Source organism: Tursiops truncatus, chromosome 4 (genome assembly GCF_011762595.2).
Source record: "Tursiops truncatus isolate mTurTru1 chromosome 4, mTurTru1.mat.Y, whole genome shotgun sequence".
Lineage (NCBI taxonomy): Eukaryota > Metazoa > Chordata > Mammalia > Artiodactyla > Delphinidae > Tursiops > Tursiops truncatus.
Genome location: NC_047037.1, coordinates 39745403 through 39761343, shown reverse-complemented (window position 1 = coordinate 39761343; position 15941 = coordinate 39745403). Strand labels below are relative to the sequence as shown.

The 15941-nt window shown below is 35.3% G+C and overlaps 1 protein-coding gene across 9 annotated transcripts in view; it reads left to right on the top strand.

The window, feature by feature from the left end:
- IFT80 (intraflagellar transport 80) overlaps window positions 1-15941 on the top strand; it is a 105982-nt gene that overhangs the window by 24988 nt on the left and 65053 nt on the right. For 8 of the 9 annotated variants that reach the window (XR_012331366.1, XR_012331365.1, XM_033855426.2 and 5 more), the window contains 4 exons: window positions 255-365; window positions 1865-1933; window positions 11578-11687; window positions 15194-15283. Coding sequence is in view for 7 of the 9 variants with exons in the window: in XM_073803860.1 (XP_073659961.1) it covers window positions 255-365; window positions 1865-1933; window positions 11578-11687; window positions 15194-15283 (380 nt within the window). In the remaining 2 variants the exon portion in view is untranslated. The remainder of the gene's footprint in view (window positions 1-254; window positions 366-1864; window positions 1934-11577; window positions 11688-15193; window positions 15284-15941) is intronic. The other variant, XM_019946189.3, reaches the window with a different exon arrangement.

The window sequence follows — 15941 nt, the reverse complement described above, 5'->3', positions numbered from 1 at the left end:
CCTCTGAACTATCATAGTATCATGTATATATTTCTGTCACACCACTTGTTTCAAGGTTGTATAATTTTGTTTTTGTGCCTGTTTCCCAATGGATTTGAGTGTCCCTTGAGAGTAAGAATAATTATATTATTTGCCCTGGTATCTCCCATGCCTAGCACTATGCTAACTAGTCTACTAGTAGATACTCAACAGATGTTTGTTGATTGGATAAATTAATTTAATAAAATAGATTTCTCAAGTTTAATTTCTTTTAGGCAAATTTCATCTGATTTCTAAGTTAGGAAGAGTGGAAAAAAGTGTGGAAGCTCACTGTGGAGCAGTACTTGCTGGACGATGGAATTATGAAGGAACAGCATTAGTTACAGGTAGGTTATCTGCAAAAATAACATTTAAAATGAAATTTTTAAAGAAAAATTTCCAAAGGAACAGAATATTTTCATTTAGCAATAGTGTCTTTCATTGTCTAATAGCAAATAATTGGCACAGTATTGATCTAGACTGCTATATAATGTTATCATTCACAGTGTCATATTAGTTTTCCTATATGGCTTATGAAGAATGTTCTGTCAAGAAGGTTTTGGAATGGTCAAGTGTGGGGTAAATAAAACTTTTAATTCTTTAAAATTCTAAAATTCAAAATATTCTCATTTAACTTTACCCCCCTTCCATCTCTTTTCCATCTCCTGCCCTACTGCAGGGATTCTCATCTTCACCTATCATATTAGTTATCTATTATTGCATAACAAGTTATCCCAAAAGTTAGTGACTTAAAATAGTAAACATGTATTATCTCACAGTTTCTGTGAGACAGGGAACAGTTTAGTTGGGTGGTTCTGTCTCAGAATCAAGAAGTTGGATGGGGCTGGAGGATCTGCTTCCAAGATGGCTCACTCACATGGCTGTTGGCAAGAGGTCTTACTTCCTCTATGACTGTTGCAGGAAGCCTTACTCAGCTCCTTACAACATGGGCCTCTCCATAGGGCTGCTTGAGTGTTCTAACAACATGACAGCTGGAGCTTCTCCCTGAGTGAGTGATCCAAGAGAGAGCAAGATGGAAGACACAATATATTTTATGACCCACCATGGGAAGTCATACTCCATCATTTCCACCATATTCTATTAGAAGCAAGTCACTAAGTATAGACCAAACTGAAGGAGAAAGGAGAGAGAAGTTAAGCTTCACTTCTTAAAAGAAGGAATAACAAAGAATTTGTGGATATATTTTAAAACCACCACACCTATCCCCTGGGCCTTCTGTAGGACTTTTATCAGTGAGTTTCTCTTCTCTTGCCTGTTTTTTCGACTTCTCCTTTTCCAGTGTTTTTTTTCTTTTCCTTTTTTTTTTTCAGCATATAAATGTGTTCAGATGTCATTCATCTTGAAAATTGAGAAAAAAGAAATAAAAATCCCTCCTTTAACAAATAACTCTAGCTACAACTTACTCTTTCTTTCTTTCCCATCAGGCAAACTGTCCAAAAGAGTAGTTTATTACTTCACTCCATTCAGTCCCCAACTCACTGGAATTTGGCTGTAACTCTTCTAATTACACTGAAAACACTTTTCTTAGAATTCTAGGATGGAGACGTCAGTGAAAATGAAAGCATTATTTGAATAATATACTTATAAGTCTTCTAAGATTAAAGGAAAAAAATAATTTTGTCATTGAAGTCAGGCTACTTTGATAAAATTGTTTCAAAGTAATTTCAGTTAAATTTTATATTTAGGAAGCAGTGATATCTAAGTAGAGTAACTCGTGTCTGAATTTTAAATGTGCATTAGTGTAGATACTGCTGATTTTTATATGTAAATTTAATGTTTGCATTTATTTCCTATAGATAAAAAATCAATTCTTTTCTCTTTATAGTTGGAGAAGATGGACAAATAAAAATCTGGTCAAAGACTGGAATGCTAAGATCAACTTTAGCTCAGCAAGGTATGTATTATAATCAATTAAATGTCTTTGCATTTTCCTGTAAAAATAGTCTAATATAGTTAGTCTAATATAGTTCCTCAGGCTGATTTTGGTCAGGTTCAAAACCTGAAATCTCTTATTTCTATTTACACTTTTTCCTCTTACTTTCATGTTGCCTGATGGGCCATGGTAACTGTATTGTTTGAGCCAAAAAATATAAGACCCACTCAAACGCTTTTTCTTTGTTAGTGAATCTATATAAATGGAGTTATAGGCTAATGATTCTTTTTAAAATAATTCTGAAGCATCATGAGCATATCCTATCTAGAACAGGATTGGGTGTCTAGTTAAGTAAATAATAATAATAGAAAACACTGAGTATCTCCTTACTTAAAAAGTTCTAATTATATCATAATAATAGCACCCTTTCTAAATTATGTTGTACATCTATACTAATGGAGGGGAACAGATACTCTTATGATTCAAAACTTGGTAAACTACAACTACTTAGAGCAGCAGCTTGGTTTTCCATGTTCATTGGGAAGAAGTGCCCATAAAGTCAATCCAGTGGTCATACCTGTTGGGATTTAGATTACATATGATTTTTTTCCATGTAGCAGATTTATTTTCCAAATTTGGTTTACTTAGGAACAATAAAGCAGTTTTAATGTTGTCCTGAGCCCATATCAGCTGATCTTCAGAGACAGGCTGCCAAAAAGTTTGCAGATTATTCTTCAGAAGTATATGATAAAGTCATTTTGTGAAGCATCTCTAACAACTGACTTCCAAAAATTTCCAGATTTCATTTTTTAACTCATGTTTACTCTTAGGATATGTTAAAATAGTTACATTTCTTTAGCTACACATCAACCAAATGTTAGCAAAGGTAACCATAAGTAATAGGTAGTGGTTATCTCCTGAGGTTAAATCTTTGGTACAGATGGTCTCCAAATAGAATATTTATCCGTGAGTGGAAAATTTAGAGTTCATAGAAACATTCATCAGTAAATTTGTTAGGGAAAGGTGTCAATTTATTGTTGCTTTAGTAATAAAGTATACCTTTAGAAAATAAATTTTATTTTAATCTTCTAGTAGGCATGGACATTTACTTTTGGCTTTATAATTTTTGTTAGAGCTAATTATTTGGCATTCTTACCTTATGATGTCTGACTTATGAGCAGCTACACAATTTGTTTAGAGATCATCACCACCCCCTTGGAGATGGGGCTGCAGTTCTTTTCAGCTGTTGCTGCTACTGAGACATATCCTTTTTTCCTTTCTTTTCTCTTTTGCTAAATATGTTGTCTATAGAAGACACAGATCTTCAGAGAAATTTTGAAAGCTTATCTCATTACCCATTATAATAATCTGAATTCTTGCCTAAGATCCTTCACCACTGTCCCCGTACAGCTCCTTCTCTTTCTTTAAATTCTTCCCAATCATCTCCTTCTCTTTTATTACCCCTTGGATCTACCATTTTGGACTTTACAAAGTCTAAAGTTGAAACTTAGAATAAGTTGTTTAACATAAACATTGTTAATCATAGAGGGTAGATGACATAGTGCTGTTGGTTCAGTACTATAGTTTACCTGTATAATAGGTCTGGAAACCAGATTGCTACTTATTTTACTCTTATAGAGAAAATGCATTTAGAATTCCCAAACGTGAAGAGGCAGTTTGGAAGCCCAATATATTCATAAATTAAGGACTTTTTATACATCAGAAATCACCAGATGGCCCGTGGGCTGAATCTGCCCCACTAGCATGGTGCAGGCCCAACATTAAAAATTAGGATATTTTACATACATATTTGGATTTCTGGTGTCTTGAAAAATTGGAAGAACTGGCAACATTAAGTCTGCTTTCCAGAACAAATACAGTCAGCTGGAGTTCAATAGTGGCTGCTCCATTTTTAGTTGGATTTTAAGCTTCTCTTATTTTTCTTGCACTCTACATACTTCACTCATTTATATTACATGGTAGAACACAACATAAATCTCTGAAGGGATTTGAGTTTGCAACTCATATTTTCAATAATAGTGATCATAAAATTTTGATTGTTAGTATGTGCCTTGCAGGGAGCACTTACATCTTTTTAAGTATTAATTTTTAATAGATACTACATTCACATGGTTCAGAATTTAAAGCATAAAGAAGGATATAATGTTATCTATTAAATACTACGCATGTCTCTCGTATTACCCCTGTCTTCCAGCCACCCAGCAAACATTCCCAGAGGCAACTGCTGTTACCATTTTCTTGTGTAGGAAATTTGGTTTTATATGTTCTTTTTTTTCCCTTTTATAAACAAGTGGTTGCATATTGTATCTAGTATAATATGCTCCTTGCTTTTTTTCACTTGAATTGTGAACTGTCTTGGAGGTGGTTTCATATCAGTGAATTAAAATCTTCTTCAAGTTGTTTTCCAAAGTGAATATACCATTTTACATTCCCAGTAGAAATATATGAAGGTTCCAATTTCTTCAAATCTTCAACACTTGTTACTGTCTTTTTTATTACAATCATCCTAGTGACTGTAAAGTGGTATCTCACTGTAGTTTTGATTTGCATTTCCCTGATGACTAATAATATTGAGCCTCTTTTCATGTGCTTTTTGACCATTTGTAGGTCTTCTTTGGAGAAATATCTGTTAAAATCCTTTGCATATTTTTTAATTGGGTTGTCTTTTTATTGTTGAGTTGTAAGAGCTCTTTATATATATTCTGGTCAATAGACTCTTATTGGATATATGATTTGCAACTTGGATATGCAACTTCCCAATTCTGTGGGTTTCCTTTTCATTTTCTTGATGATAGCTTTTGAAGCACAAAAGTTTTGATGAAATTCAGTTTATCTATTTTTTTCTTTGATTGTTTCTACTTTTGGTGTTATATCTAAGAAACTATTGCCTAATCCAAAGTCATGGAGACTTACATCTATATTTTCTTCTAAGAGTTTTATAGTTTTAGTGCTTATGCTAAATGTATGATCTTTTTTTGGTCTATGATTGATTTTGAGTTAGTTTTTGTTTATAGTATTTATTTTGGAGAGGGATGGGTGGTGCTCTTTTTAATTTTTTCTTCCTCTCAAATAGATGGATAAATAGGATTTTCTTAAAAGCTAAAGTACATATTATGTCTTATAAGATAGGTAATTTTATTATGTATTCATTGGATCATGTAATGGTATTTTACATCAACATTCCAAATAGCTGTAATTTCCTTAACATCAAATGGCTGTGAAACTGCTGATCATTTTTATCCTATTTGAATCTTATTCTTCTCACTCAAGGTTTATGTTAATTATGAGATTAATGAACAAAACTAAATTGGGTAGATTTTATTTTAGTTAACTTACTGGTATTTCAACTGAATAATCTGATATCTTTTTCTAGATTAAGAATTATAAATTCACTATAGAACTATGCTTTTAATTTTTGAATTTTTTAAAATTAATTAATTTTTGGTTGTGTTGGGTCTTTGTTGCTACACACGGGCTTTCTCTAGTTGCAGGGTGTGGAGGCTACTCTTTGTTGTGGTGTGCAGGCTTCTCATTGTGGTGGCTTCTCTTGTTGTGGATCACGGGCTCTAGGCGCGCGGGCTTCAATAGTTGTGGCACATGGACCCAGTAGTTGTGGCCCGCGGGCTCTAGAGCGCAGGCTCAATAGTTGTGGTGCATGACCTTTGTTGCTCCACAGCATGTGGGATCTTCCTGGACCAGGGCTCGAACCCGTGTCCCCGGCATTGGCAGGCGGATTCTTAACCACTGTGCCACTAGCGAAGTCCCTAATTTTTGAATTTTTGATCATTGCTGCCACCCACACTTTCCTAATAAGGCATAGATAGACTTCGCCTGTTTTATCTCTGGGAAAAATCATTAGAGAAGTTAAGTTATAATCACATTAACCCTGAAGGAAAAATCCCTAGTTATTTATAAGGTTTGATATATTATAGGCTACAAGTTTCAAGGGTGATTATAAATCTGACCTACTGAGAGCTAAATGCTAAAGGTTCAAGTAAAAAGACCAAGGGAGGTAGAGGTCGGGGACTCCTGGCTTCTTTGAGGAGAAAAACTGTAAATTTTGGCACAAAAATGAAATAACGTAAGCCTGAATTACTGTAAGACTCAGAATTATGTAAACAATGTTGAAAGCATCCTGTGATTTTTACTACATGTTTATGTTAATTGTACTTTTTCCTTGATGAGTAGAAAAATTCCCAAATTCATTTCTTGATGATTGGAGGCAGATATAAAGATAGAAAAGTCATGGTCATCACCTTCTCTTCCAATACAGAAAAAGCATTAATCTTGCTTTTTTTGGGGGGTGGGGGTGGGGCAGGGGGTGGAATTTGACTTTGTTTAAAAACTATTCTTACTGGTGCCTATCAGGAATTATTTTTCCTTATTAGAGAAAAATAATGTGTAAGCCGAGGATAATTATAATGAAGCCCTATCTTGTGTTACATTGTATATTTTAATTATAGGTTAAAATTGAAGAGAGTAATACTGCAAACCTTTAAGGACATTTCCCTTATACTATATTCAAATAGAAGAAGGAGATGACAAAACATGGAACCTGTTTATAATGAATTTGGTAAAGGAAATATAAATAACTGTAACACAAGGCAGAATGTACTCGTTTCTTTAAGGCATTGTGGGAGGACAGGAAAGCAGAAATGAATGCTTTGTGGGGAGAGAAAGTATCAGAAAGGCTTCCTGGCAAATACTGCAGCATCTTTTAATTAGGCTTCGAAGGATAAAGAAATTAGGTAGGATAAATAAATGAGCTTGTTGGCAATGAAGTGGAGCTATGGAAGAAATTAGATGATCAGAGGCACAGAGGCAGAATGGCGTGAGGCGTGGAAGTCAGGTGAGAAACCCCCTTGGGCCAGGGGTAGGCTCTGGCCTACCAGAGTGTAGGCTCTTGAGGGATGGTACTGCCAGAGGGACCAAGACACTGATATTCGCAGATGCTAAATGAAGGGGGTTGGAGTTTATTCTATAAGCATATAAAATCTTTTAAAAAAATGAGCAGGAGAGAAGAGATAAAGTCTGCCTTTTTAGGAAGATTACCTTAGCAGTAATATGTAGGATAAATTAGAAGAGATAGAGGTTAAATTGGGGTCGCTGGTATGGAGGTTACTGAAATGTTTTATGCTATTGTGCAGTAAGGCTTGAACAGAGTCAGTGATGAGGGTAGTTGAAAAAAGTGAATAGTTCTCAGTGGCCAAGAGGAATGGATAATCCTGTAAGAGGTGAAGAATTCAGAGGAAGAAGTGAGGGGATATGTGTGGAGGGATGATATATGAATATGTAGAGTTTGAAGTTCTGGCATGTCTTTGGGGCAAGTGGAAATGTGTTAGAGCTCAGAGGTAAAGGCTGAAATATTATTGTGTGTCAGTTACAGAAAGGTGAAAGGTGAAGCTATGGAGGAAGTTGAGATCCCCAAGGGAGAAGTGACTGAGGCTAGAAACTAAAGAAACAAATGCCTTCATTTCAGCTTTTTTCTCTGTATTGACCCAGTGACATACACAACCAAAAAGTTGTTTTTTTGAGGAATAAATCCCACTCGATATTACTTATTTGTTAATACATGTCCCTACAAATAGAATGAAAGGGAAATAATTCTTTGTTTTTGAATTCTTAATGATTTGACAACCAAAATACTTGAGTGTTTACTCCCATGCACAACACAATAACAAATGGTTGCTTATTGCATTACAAAGTAGTAGTGGTAGTAGCTAACAGGTCGTGCTTATAGAGTGCCAAACTCTGCTCTAAGTTCTTTACTTATACTCACAAGATGTAGACCTATACTGCACTCAAGGCAAAGGTAGCTAATGCTTCATTGTAATAGTGAGAGTTTGTTTCAAAATCATTCTTAAAAGCATGCAAAAACAACATTTTTTAGGGGATACCTTTTAGTATGAATGTGAAAAACATGGTATATTTGACCATGTACTTCCTTAAAACAATTGAAATACATTTTTGTCTCCTTTTCTGTGGTTTAAAATGCCTTCAACAAGTTGAAAGAATTTAGATAATTTGTTTTACAGAGAGATAAGGGTCTGACATTTAACACAACCCCAGGTGCATGTGGTTTCTTAAAAAATGTCAAAAAGGTCACATGATCTTAGTGTACAAAGTCAGAAAAACAAGATCTTTTTGAGTGTCTTAACTGAAATGGAGCATAAATAAAAATTCCCAATATAAAAAACAAATTAATTATTATAAAACTACTTTTGTTTTTTGTCCATTTTTGTTAATAAAGAAATTAATAACATCTTATCATATAATTTGCTAAAGTTTTTGTTGTAAAGGCTATATTATTATTTCCATACTGACTTTGCAAAGTGAAGTGTAGCATTGGGAGTAATTCAGTGCTTTAATAAATACGTTTTTTAAAAACATTTTAAATATTAAAGATTTGTTTCAAATGCTAGTGAGATGGATTTTTTATAATAGAAATCATTTTCTCTGTGAAGCTAATTCATCCACTTTCAATATGGCCTTCTCCAGAACCACCCAAATCAGAAGTTGTATAGCGATAAAAACATATATACAGGAGTTTCACACTTAACATTTTATTATAAATATAAAGAATGAATATAAGGAAGAGTTTTCTTAGTTCTTGATGTTATATTCATTTATTCATTCATTCATTCATTTATTGATTGATTGATTATTTTTGGCCGCATTGGGTCTTCATTGCTGCGCAGGCTTTCTCTAGTTGTGGTGAGTGGGGGCTATTCTTCGTTGTGGTGCATGGGCTTCTCATTGCGGTGGCTTCTCTTGTTGTGGAGCATGGGCTCTAGGTGTGCGGGCCTCAGTAGTTGTGGCGTGTGGGCTCAGTAGTTATGACTCACGGGCTCTAGAGCGCAGGCTCAGTAGTTGTGACCTATGGGCTTATTTGCTCCGCGGCATGTGGGATCTTCCCGGACCAGGGTTCGAACCTGTGTCCCCTGCACTGGCAGGCGGATTCTTAACCACTGCGCCACCAGGGAAGTCCGTTATATTCATTTTGAATATTGGTGGTTAGGAAGCTGGAACTTCTTTAGCTATTGATCTTATTTAGGATTGCTTATTTATCATAAGTAACTCTATATTTGTTTTTTGATTGAAGGAATGTGGTTAAAAACCACATGCTGTAACAAAAGAATTACTTAAATTTTCCTCTATAAGCCTATTTCGTTTTATTCTATAAATTACTATACCTGTTTCTTTAACAGCATTATTATTTAAAAAATTGTTTTATAAGCAGGAAATGAATAATCTCCATGTCCTAACAGGAGAGATAAGTATTCTGAAGATTTATAAGGTTTATAAACAAGGAAATGGTGACACAGTTGACTTAATGGGGCCACAAATTCAATGTGAAAGAGGACATAAGAGTCCCTAACTCCTCATCCTATACCCCAAACCATGCCTTTTACCACAACTAAAAGACTAGAGTCACATCCTGTATAACTCAATGGGAGCTGTGTTTACTGAATTATTTCCTTGGGGGTAGATGTTTGTCATAGTTTTGTATACACTCAGGAAAGTGTTATTTTACTGAGTGTATTCATGAAGATGTGATAGTCTATAATTAAAATACATAAATTTACGTTTTTTGCACAATACTTACAACTATAATAATGGAAATAAAGAAGGCACCTATAATTCTACCACTGTATCAAATAAGCTTTCCTCTATTATTCCCTTACTGTCCTCACCAAGAATCATGTTTGGAATATCTGAAATTTTGATTTACATTTTCTGGGGAGTTTATTAGACTTGAACTCTGTTCATTTGGAGATTTACTTTGAAGCCCAGGTCAGCTCCTGGCTACTCCCAGAGAATGTTTCAAGAGAATATACTTACTAAGTTTAGAAGAAGTACCCTCTGAGGTCAGCCATCTCATTGCTCATCTGTAGGTTCCTTTGATACAGGACAATCCTAGATGTCACTGACTGAACAGGATGTTTAGACCCAATATAATATCTAACCTACACCATGAAAGGAATGCTTCAGGAGTTTTTTGGACTAGGTCTAAATCAGACTTTCTAAGTCCTGTAAACCATTAAGACTTGCTCACAGTTGAATTACGTTCTGGTTGGGAAAAAAATGGCACTAAAGGAGTAGGGTGCCACTTAAACACAGCATTTATCTTTCTGAAATTTACTCCCTGTTGATTACTGATTACTCCCTGTTGATTAGCATCAGTTGGGTTTTCCATTTAAATAAACATCTTACTGATTGCTTGTAAATCCTCAGATTCAGATTTCATTTTACTGAGAATGTAAATTACTGAAAGATTTATTCAATCATTCACATAAAGTCAACTGCTACAATAGTCTGACTTAGGAATCCTAGACAATTTTTAAAAGCTTTGTTTTATAAATATAAATAGGTTAATATTTCATAGATTAATTATATAAACTTGATTCACTTCCCTAATGAACAGGTTCTAATGAATAGGTAACTGGACCAGACAGTGGAGCACAGATAATTTAATGCTCTCAATTGATATGATATTCATTATTTATTTAAAAAATAATTTGTTTTTAATTTTCCCCATTTTTATTGAAGTATAATTCATGTACAGTGAAATGACAGCTCTTTTTTGAAAAATAAATTTACTTATTTTATTTTTGGCTGCATTGGATCTTAGTTGCAGCATGCAGGATCTTTTTTTATTTGCGGCATGCAGACTTCTTAGTTGCGGCATGAATGCGGGATCTAGTTACCCAACCAGGGATCAAACTCGGGCCCCTTGCATTGGGAGCACGGAGTCTTACCCACTGGACCACCAGGGAAGTCCCCAGAATAATGTCTCTTAAGAAGCCAACAAAGAAATATTCTCCAAACCAATGATAATAAAGAAGTCCAAATTTAGTTGAGGTGTACCTTTTTACCAGTTGGTTCTCAGGAGAGTTGGCTTAGTCAACCACAAGCTGAAGGCACAAAAGCAAAAGTCGAATGTTGCCGCTGGAGCACACTGCTAGGGAACGAAGACTCAAGTGTTGACCGGGTGAATGATCTTGGTGGGGCCGCTGCAGTGTTTTCACCATTGCTGTCGCCATAGTTGCTTATTCATTTGTTCTTATTGATCAGCCGCCAGTGGTGCCCCTCAGCAGCTGAGCTACAGGGTGCTTCATCAGCAGCCTCAGATGTCCATGATGATCTCCTGACACAACACCTTCACTCTTATAGCAAAACAGCTTTCCTTATAAAAACAACTTCATTCTTAGATCAAAACAACTTCATTTTTTCGTGAATGAGTGGATTTGAAATCATATCAAACCACTACACAAGAGTTGTTGATGATGGGAAATGATAAATCATGACTTTTCTGATACCTTTTTGTATCTTAACATAATGAAGTATATTTATTTTACGTTTTTCCATAGCACACTCTCAAAGTCCTAAAATCTCCGTATTTTCTCAGCAAGGTCAAAATTAGTAAAAAATATAGTTTATCAGTTGCTCACAGTAGATTTTCAACAGTCAATCTTAACCTGGTCTATGTTTCAGTATCAGGCTTATACTGCAGTTTGGATGGGCCATTGAATGAGGAAATGAAATGACACCCCAAATTGCTTTTTTGATTTTCCTAACAATCTCCCTTTTATAAAGCATAATAATTTAAGTTTATCAGGTTTTTTTTCTTTTCCTTTTTACAGGAACACCAGTGTATTCAGTAGCATGGGGCCCTGATTCGGAAAAGGTTCTTTACACAGCAGGCAAACAGCTGATCATTAAACCTCTTCAACCAAATGCTAAAGTTTTACAGGTACTTCTCAGGCATTTGTAAATTGTTATTGGGGTCTGCCAGACTGCTAAGTGAGAGGTCACTTTCTTAGGAGTCCCTTTTTTCTGGGTGGTCTTGTTATAGTTGAAGCTCTTAAGTGTGTGGTTTTATCGGCCTTTGTTACAGAACAGGGGATATCTGGTTATGTTTCCAACGAGGTTCACTTCCCCCTTTTTCCAACTCACATTATACCAGTAAGTCATAAATGTGTTCTGAGTTACTAAATTATCACATGATTTGGCATAATAGCCATCTTTAAATTTAACAGAGTCAACCTAACATGTATAGATTTGAGACAAAACAGGACTAAATCATAAAACTTTTAAGAGATTGTTTAGACTGTATTTTTTATCATCACCTCTAGCGTCTTCCTCCTCATTGTTTGTTCAGTACCCTTGAACTTTCTCTAAGACCCTAGAATTCTTTTAGTATTTTTAGAGTGGAGGGGGCGTCAATGTAATGTTTAGAACAATCGGATATATATAATTTTACCAATTATAGGGAAGCAAAACAATAGTGGCAGTTAAGACAGGTCAGGGGAGGACAAATAAATGAAAAACCTTTAAGCCTATATCCAGGATTTTGATGTTTGATTTCAGTGCAAAGAGGCAGAATCATTTTCTTTATATTTTGATAATGACACAGTGTAGTGTGGGTAATAAGATTACAGGCTTTGGAGTTAGTCACCTGGGTTCAAATGTTCACTTACTTATATGTGACTTTAGGCAAGTTATAAAATGTCTTAGCGCCTCAGCGTTCTCATCTCTTAGATGTGATGCTAATACCTACTTGATAGGAATGTTGTGAGGATTAAATGAGTTAAATTGCAAAGTGCATGGGACAGTGCATATAATCAAAATATTGAGTGCACACAATGAAGAGTAGTTGTTGTTGATATTGCGGTGTTGTTCTATCATCTCTACCTTTTAGTCAGCCCTTAATAAATTAGAGCCATGGAGGCCAGTTAAAAGGTATAGAATGACCACGTCCTGGGTAAGGGATTTGGTGCTGGGGATTGACTGGCTACAGCAGGTATAAAAAGTGTTTTAAGAAGAAACATTAGGTTTAACAGTGAGTAGATGTAGAATTTGGAGAGTAAGGATATAGAAATGGCTTTGAGATTCCATATTAATCACTTCTATGTAGAGTATGCTATACATATTCCACACAGTCATCATGCATTTACATTTTTCTACATGCAGAACACTCTGCTAAGAACTGTGGAACAACAGAAAGAGAAGAATTTGGGGAAAAGGAATAAGCTAGGAAAGAGGACTGGCTCTGACTGCCTTTAGTCAAAGTCCTTCTAATACCGCTTATATTCTGAAAATGTGCTTTGAAATCATACAGCAAAAGCAGGCCAGATGAATCTTTTAGTTTATAGTTATGTGATTTGTTAAGATACCTGTAATTAGGCATATGTAAGTGAAACTCAGGAAGATGCTTAAATCACCATTGATAAATTATCGTTTTGTGGCTCGGTAAAACCTTTGGCCCAGGAGGTGGTGAAGGGAAAGAAAAGTATCCATTGCCAAAATTCAGCTAGAGTGGAGAGGGGTTAAAGTATAATTAGTAACTTCGTGCAAATCTTCTATTCCTTTTGGAAAACTAAAGCTGCAGCAATTCTCCTTGGGCATAAACACATACTCACATTTGGATTATTCACAAAAAAGAATGCTTATTTAATTCTTGCTTGTAGAATACAGTTCAAAAGTATATATTTCATTTCCCTTAAGAGCTTTAGGGACTCTTCTAGAGACCCAGAACTTGGTTTCAGAGTGAGGAGACTTCTGTTTATTTAGTCATTCAGTGGGAATGTAGTGCATACTTACTATATCCTAGGCGCTATGCTGGGGTGTAAGGTATTAAAAGTGAAACAGAACATAGTTCCTGCCTTCTGTGAGGAGCTCACGATTCAAAGGAATTTTACAAAATGCCTAATACATTAAGAAATAATTGAAAAATGTCTATGCATTATATGTAATATGTGAATATATGTAATATATAATTGATATTCTAAATTATAGTATAAGGAAAATTTAAACCATATTTTGTTCCTAAATCCTTTTGAATATGGAAAATTTTATTTTTGTAGTTTTAAAATGAAACTCTTGAGAATCTCTGCACGTGTATATCTCTATATATCTATATTTTGTTATTTTTGTCTTTGCAGTTTATTTTAGGACATTGGATTAATTTAGCAGTAAATTGTGAAAATTATTGCTTTATCAAAACATTTGTTTTTTTTTTTGTTTGGTTTTTTTTTTGGCGGTACGCGGGCCTCTCACTGTTGTGGCCTCTCCCGTTGCGGAGCACAGGCTCCGGACGCGCAGGCTTAGTGGCCATGGCTCACAGGCCCAGCCGCTCCGCGGCATGTGGGATCTTTCTGGACTGGGGCACGAACCCGTGTCCCCTGCATCGGCAGGTGGACTCTCAACCACTGCGCCACCAGGGAAGTCCAAAACATTTGTTTTTGACAGAGTGTATTTTTATGTATCTTGAATAAAACAAGCTATGAATTATTGCTTATTCCTAGGGCTTATTTGACCCTAATTTGATGTTTTTTTCTGTATACATTAAGAATAATAGATTTTCCCGGGAAGGCTCTGTAGAGAGAAAACCCTTAAAATCAGTCACTCTTTGAAACAAAGTTAGTTGGTTCAGACATTAAAATGTACCTTATAGTCTTCAAGAAAAATTAATCTTTTTCAGTTATATTATTCTGCTTAAACCTAGTGAAAGATTAATGGCTTTTAATTATGTGCGTGGTTAATAGCTAAATGAGCACATAAATTATATTTAAGATCAAGAAGACATCCACGCTTAATTTCTAGATTGCCAATTTTTTGGTGACTTAGATATATACACAAATATGTATGCATTCTATATATGTGTAGAGTATATATCTGTGGGAAACCTTTTGTTATATGGTAAATGCAGCAGAATTTTCTCAGAGTAGTTAGTGACTACTCCAGGGACATGAAGGTAAAGAGAATGAAGCTTAGGGGAATGTACAGAAGAGAATGAAGAGAGTACTAAAGAGGATGTGCATGTAGTAGAAGTTTTTTTAAAAAATAAAAGAATTAGTAAATAAGAATGAAGGCAGTATCAGTAATGGGATCAACTGTGCAAAGGGAGCAAAATTTGGATTCAAGTAAGTTTTGGAGTACATAACATATTCATTCCATTATTATCACACAGATGTCAAGCTTGGAATAGTTCAATAGCAAGTGATTTTCCATCTGGAGTCCAGGCAATTGAGGAAATTAATAAGGATGTGAGTTATATAGTGGATGTCATAGTGCAAGGTGCTTTTCATTAGTTTAAATTGGAAATGAAACCAGCATAATGGTTGTGAAAGGAAGATAGGAGTCTTCTCCAAGAAGAGGACAAAAGAATCATTAGAAAGAGGCAAAATGCCTTTTCTTATTTAAAAAACTTTTCAGTGCTCTTGAAGTTATAATAAATATCTTATTTTTTTCTCATAGTGGAAAGCTCATGATGGCATTATTTTAAAAGTAGACTGGAACTCAGTCAATGATTTAATTTTATCTGCTGGCGAAGACTGTAAATATAAGGTATGTAATGTTTGAATAATGTTTGAATTTATCACCTGGTTGAAAGAATCGAATTTTGGTGAAAAGTATTTAGCATGTAAGAGTATTCTTTTAGTCCTTCTCTTTAGCCATATCTTTTAACTCTAATAATTTAGCAAATTGTTATTTTATAATTTTCAGTGGCATTTTGAAGTGTTGCCTTTCTAATTTGGCCTATTTCATTGACCTATAGAATTTTTTTTTAACTTACCATTTTAACCATTAAAAAAAATATATTTATTTGGTCACGTGGGGTCTTAGTTGTGGCAGGCAGGCTCCTTAGTTGCGGCACGCATGTGGGATCTAGTTCCCTGACCAGGGATCAAACCCAGGCCCCTTGCATTGAGTGCGTGCAGTCTTATCCACTGTACCACTAGGGAAGTCCCTGACCTATAGAATTTGATTTAATGAGTAGCAACATGAAAACAACTCCTAGTTTTAGTGACTCTTTAAATCAATTTAAGTTTTTTTTTTTTTTTTTGCGGTACACGGGCCTCTCACTGTTGTGGCCTCTCCCATTGCGGAGCACAGCTCCGGACCCGGAGGCTCAGCGGCAATGGCTCACAGGCCCAGCTGCTCCATGGCATGTGGGATCCTCCCGGACCGGGGCACGACCCCGTGTCCCCTGCATCGGCAGGCG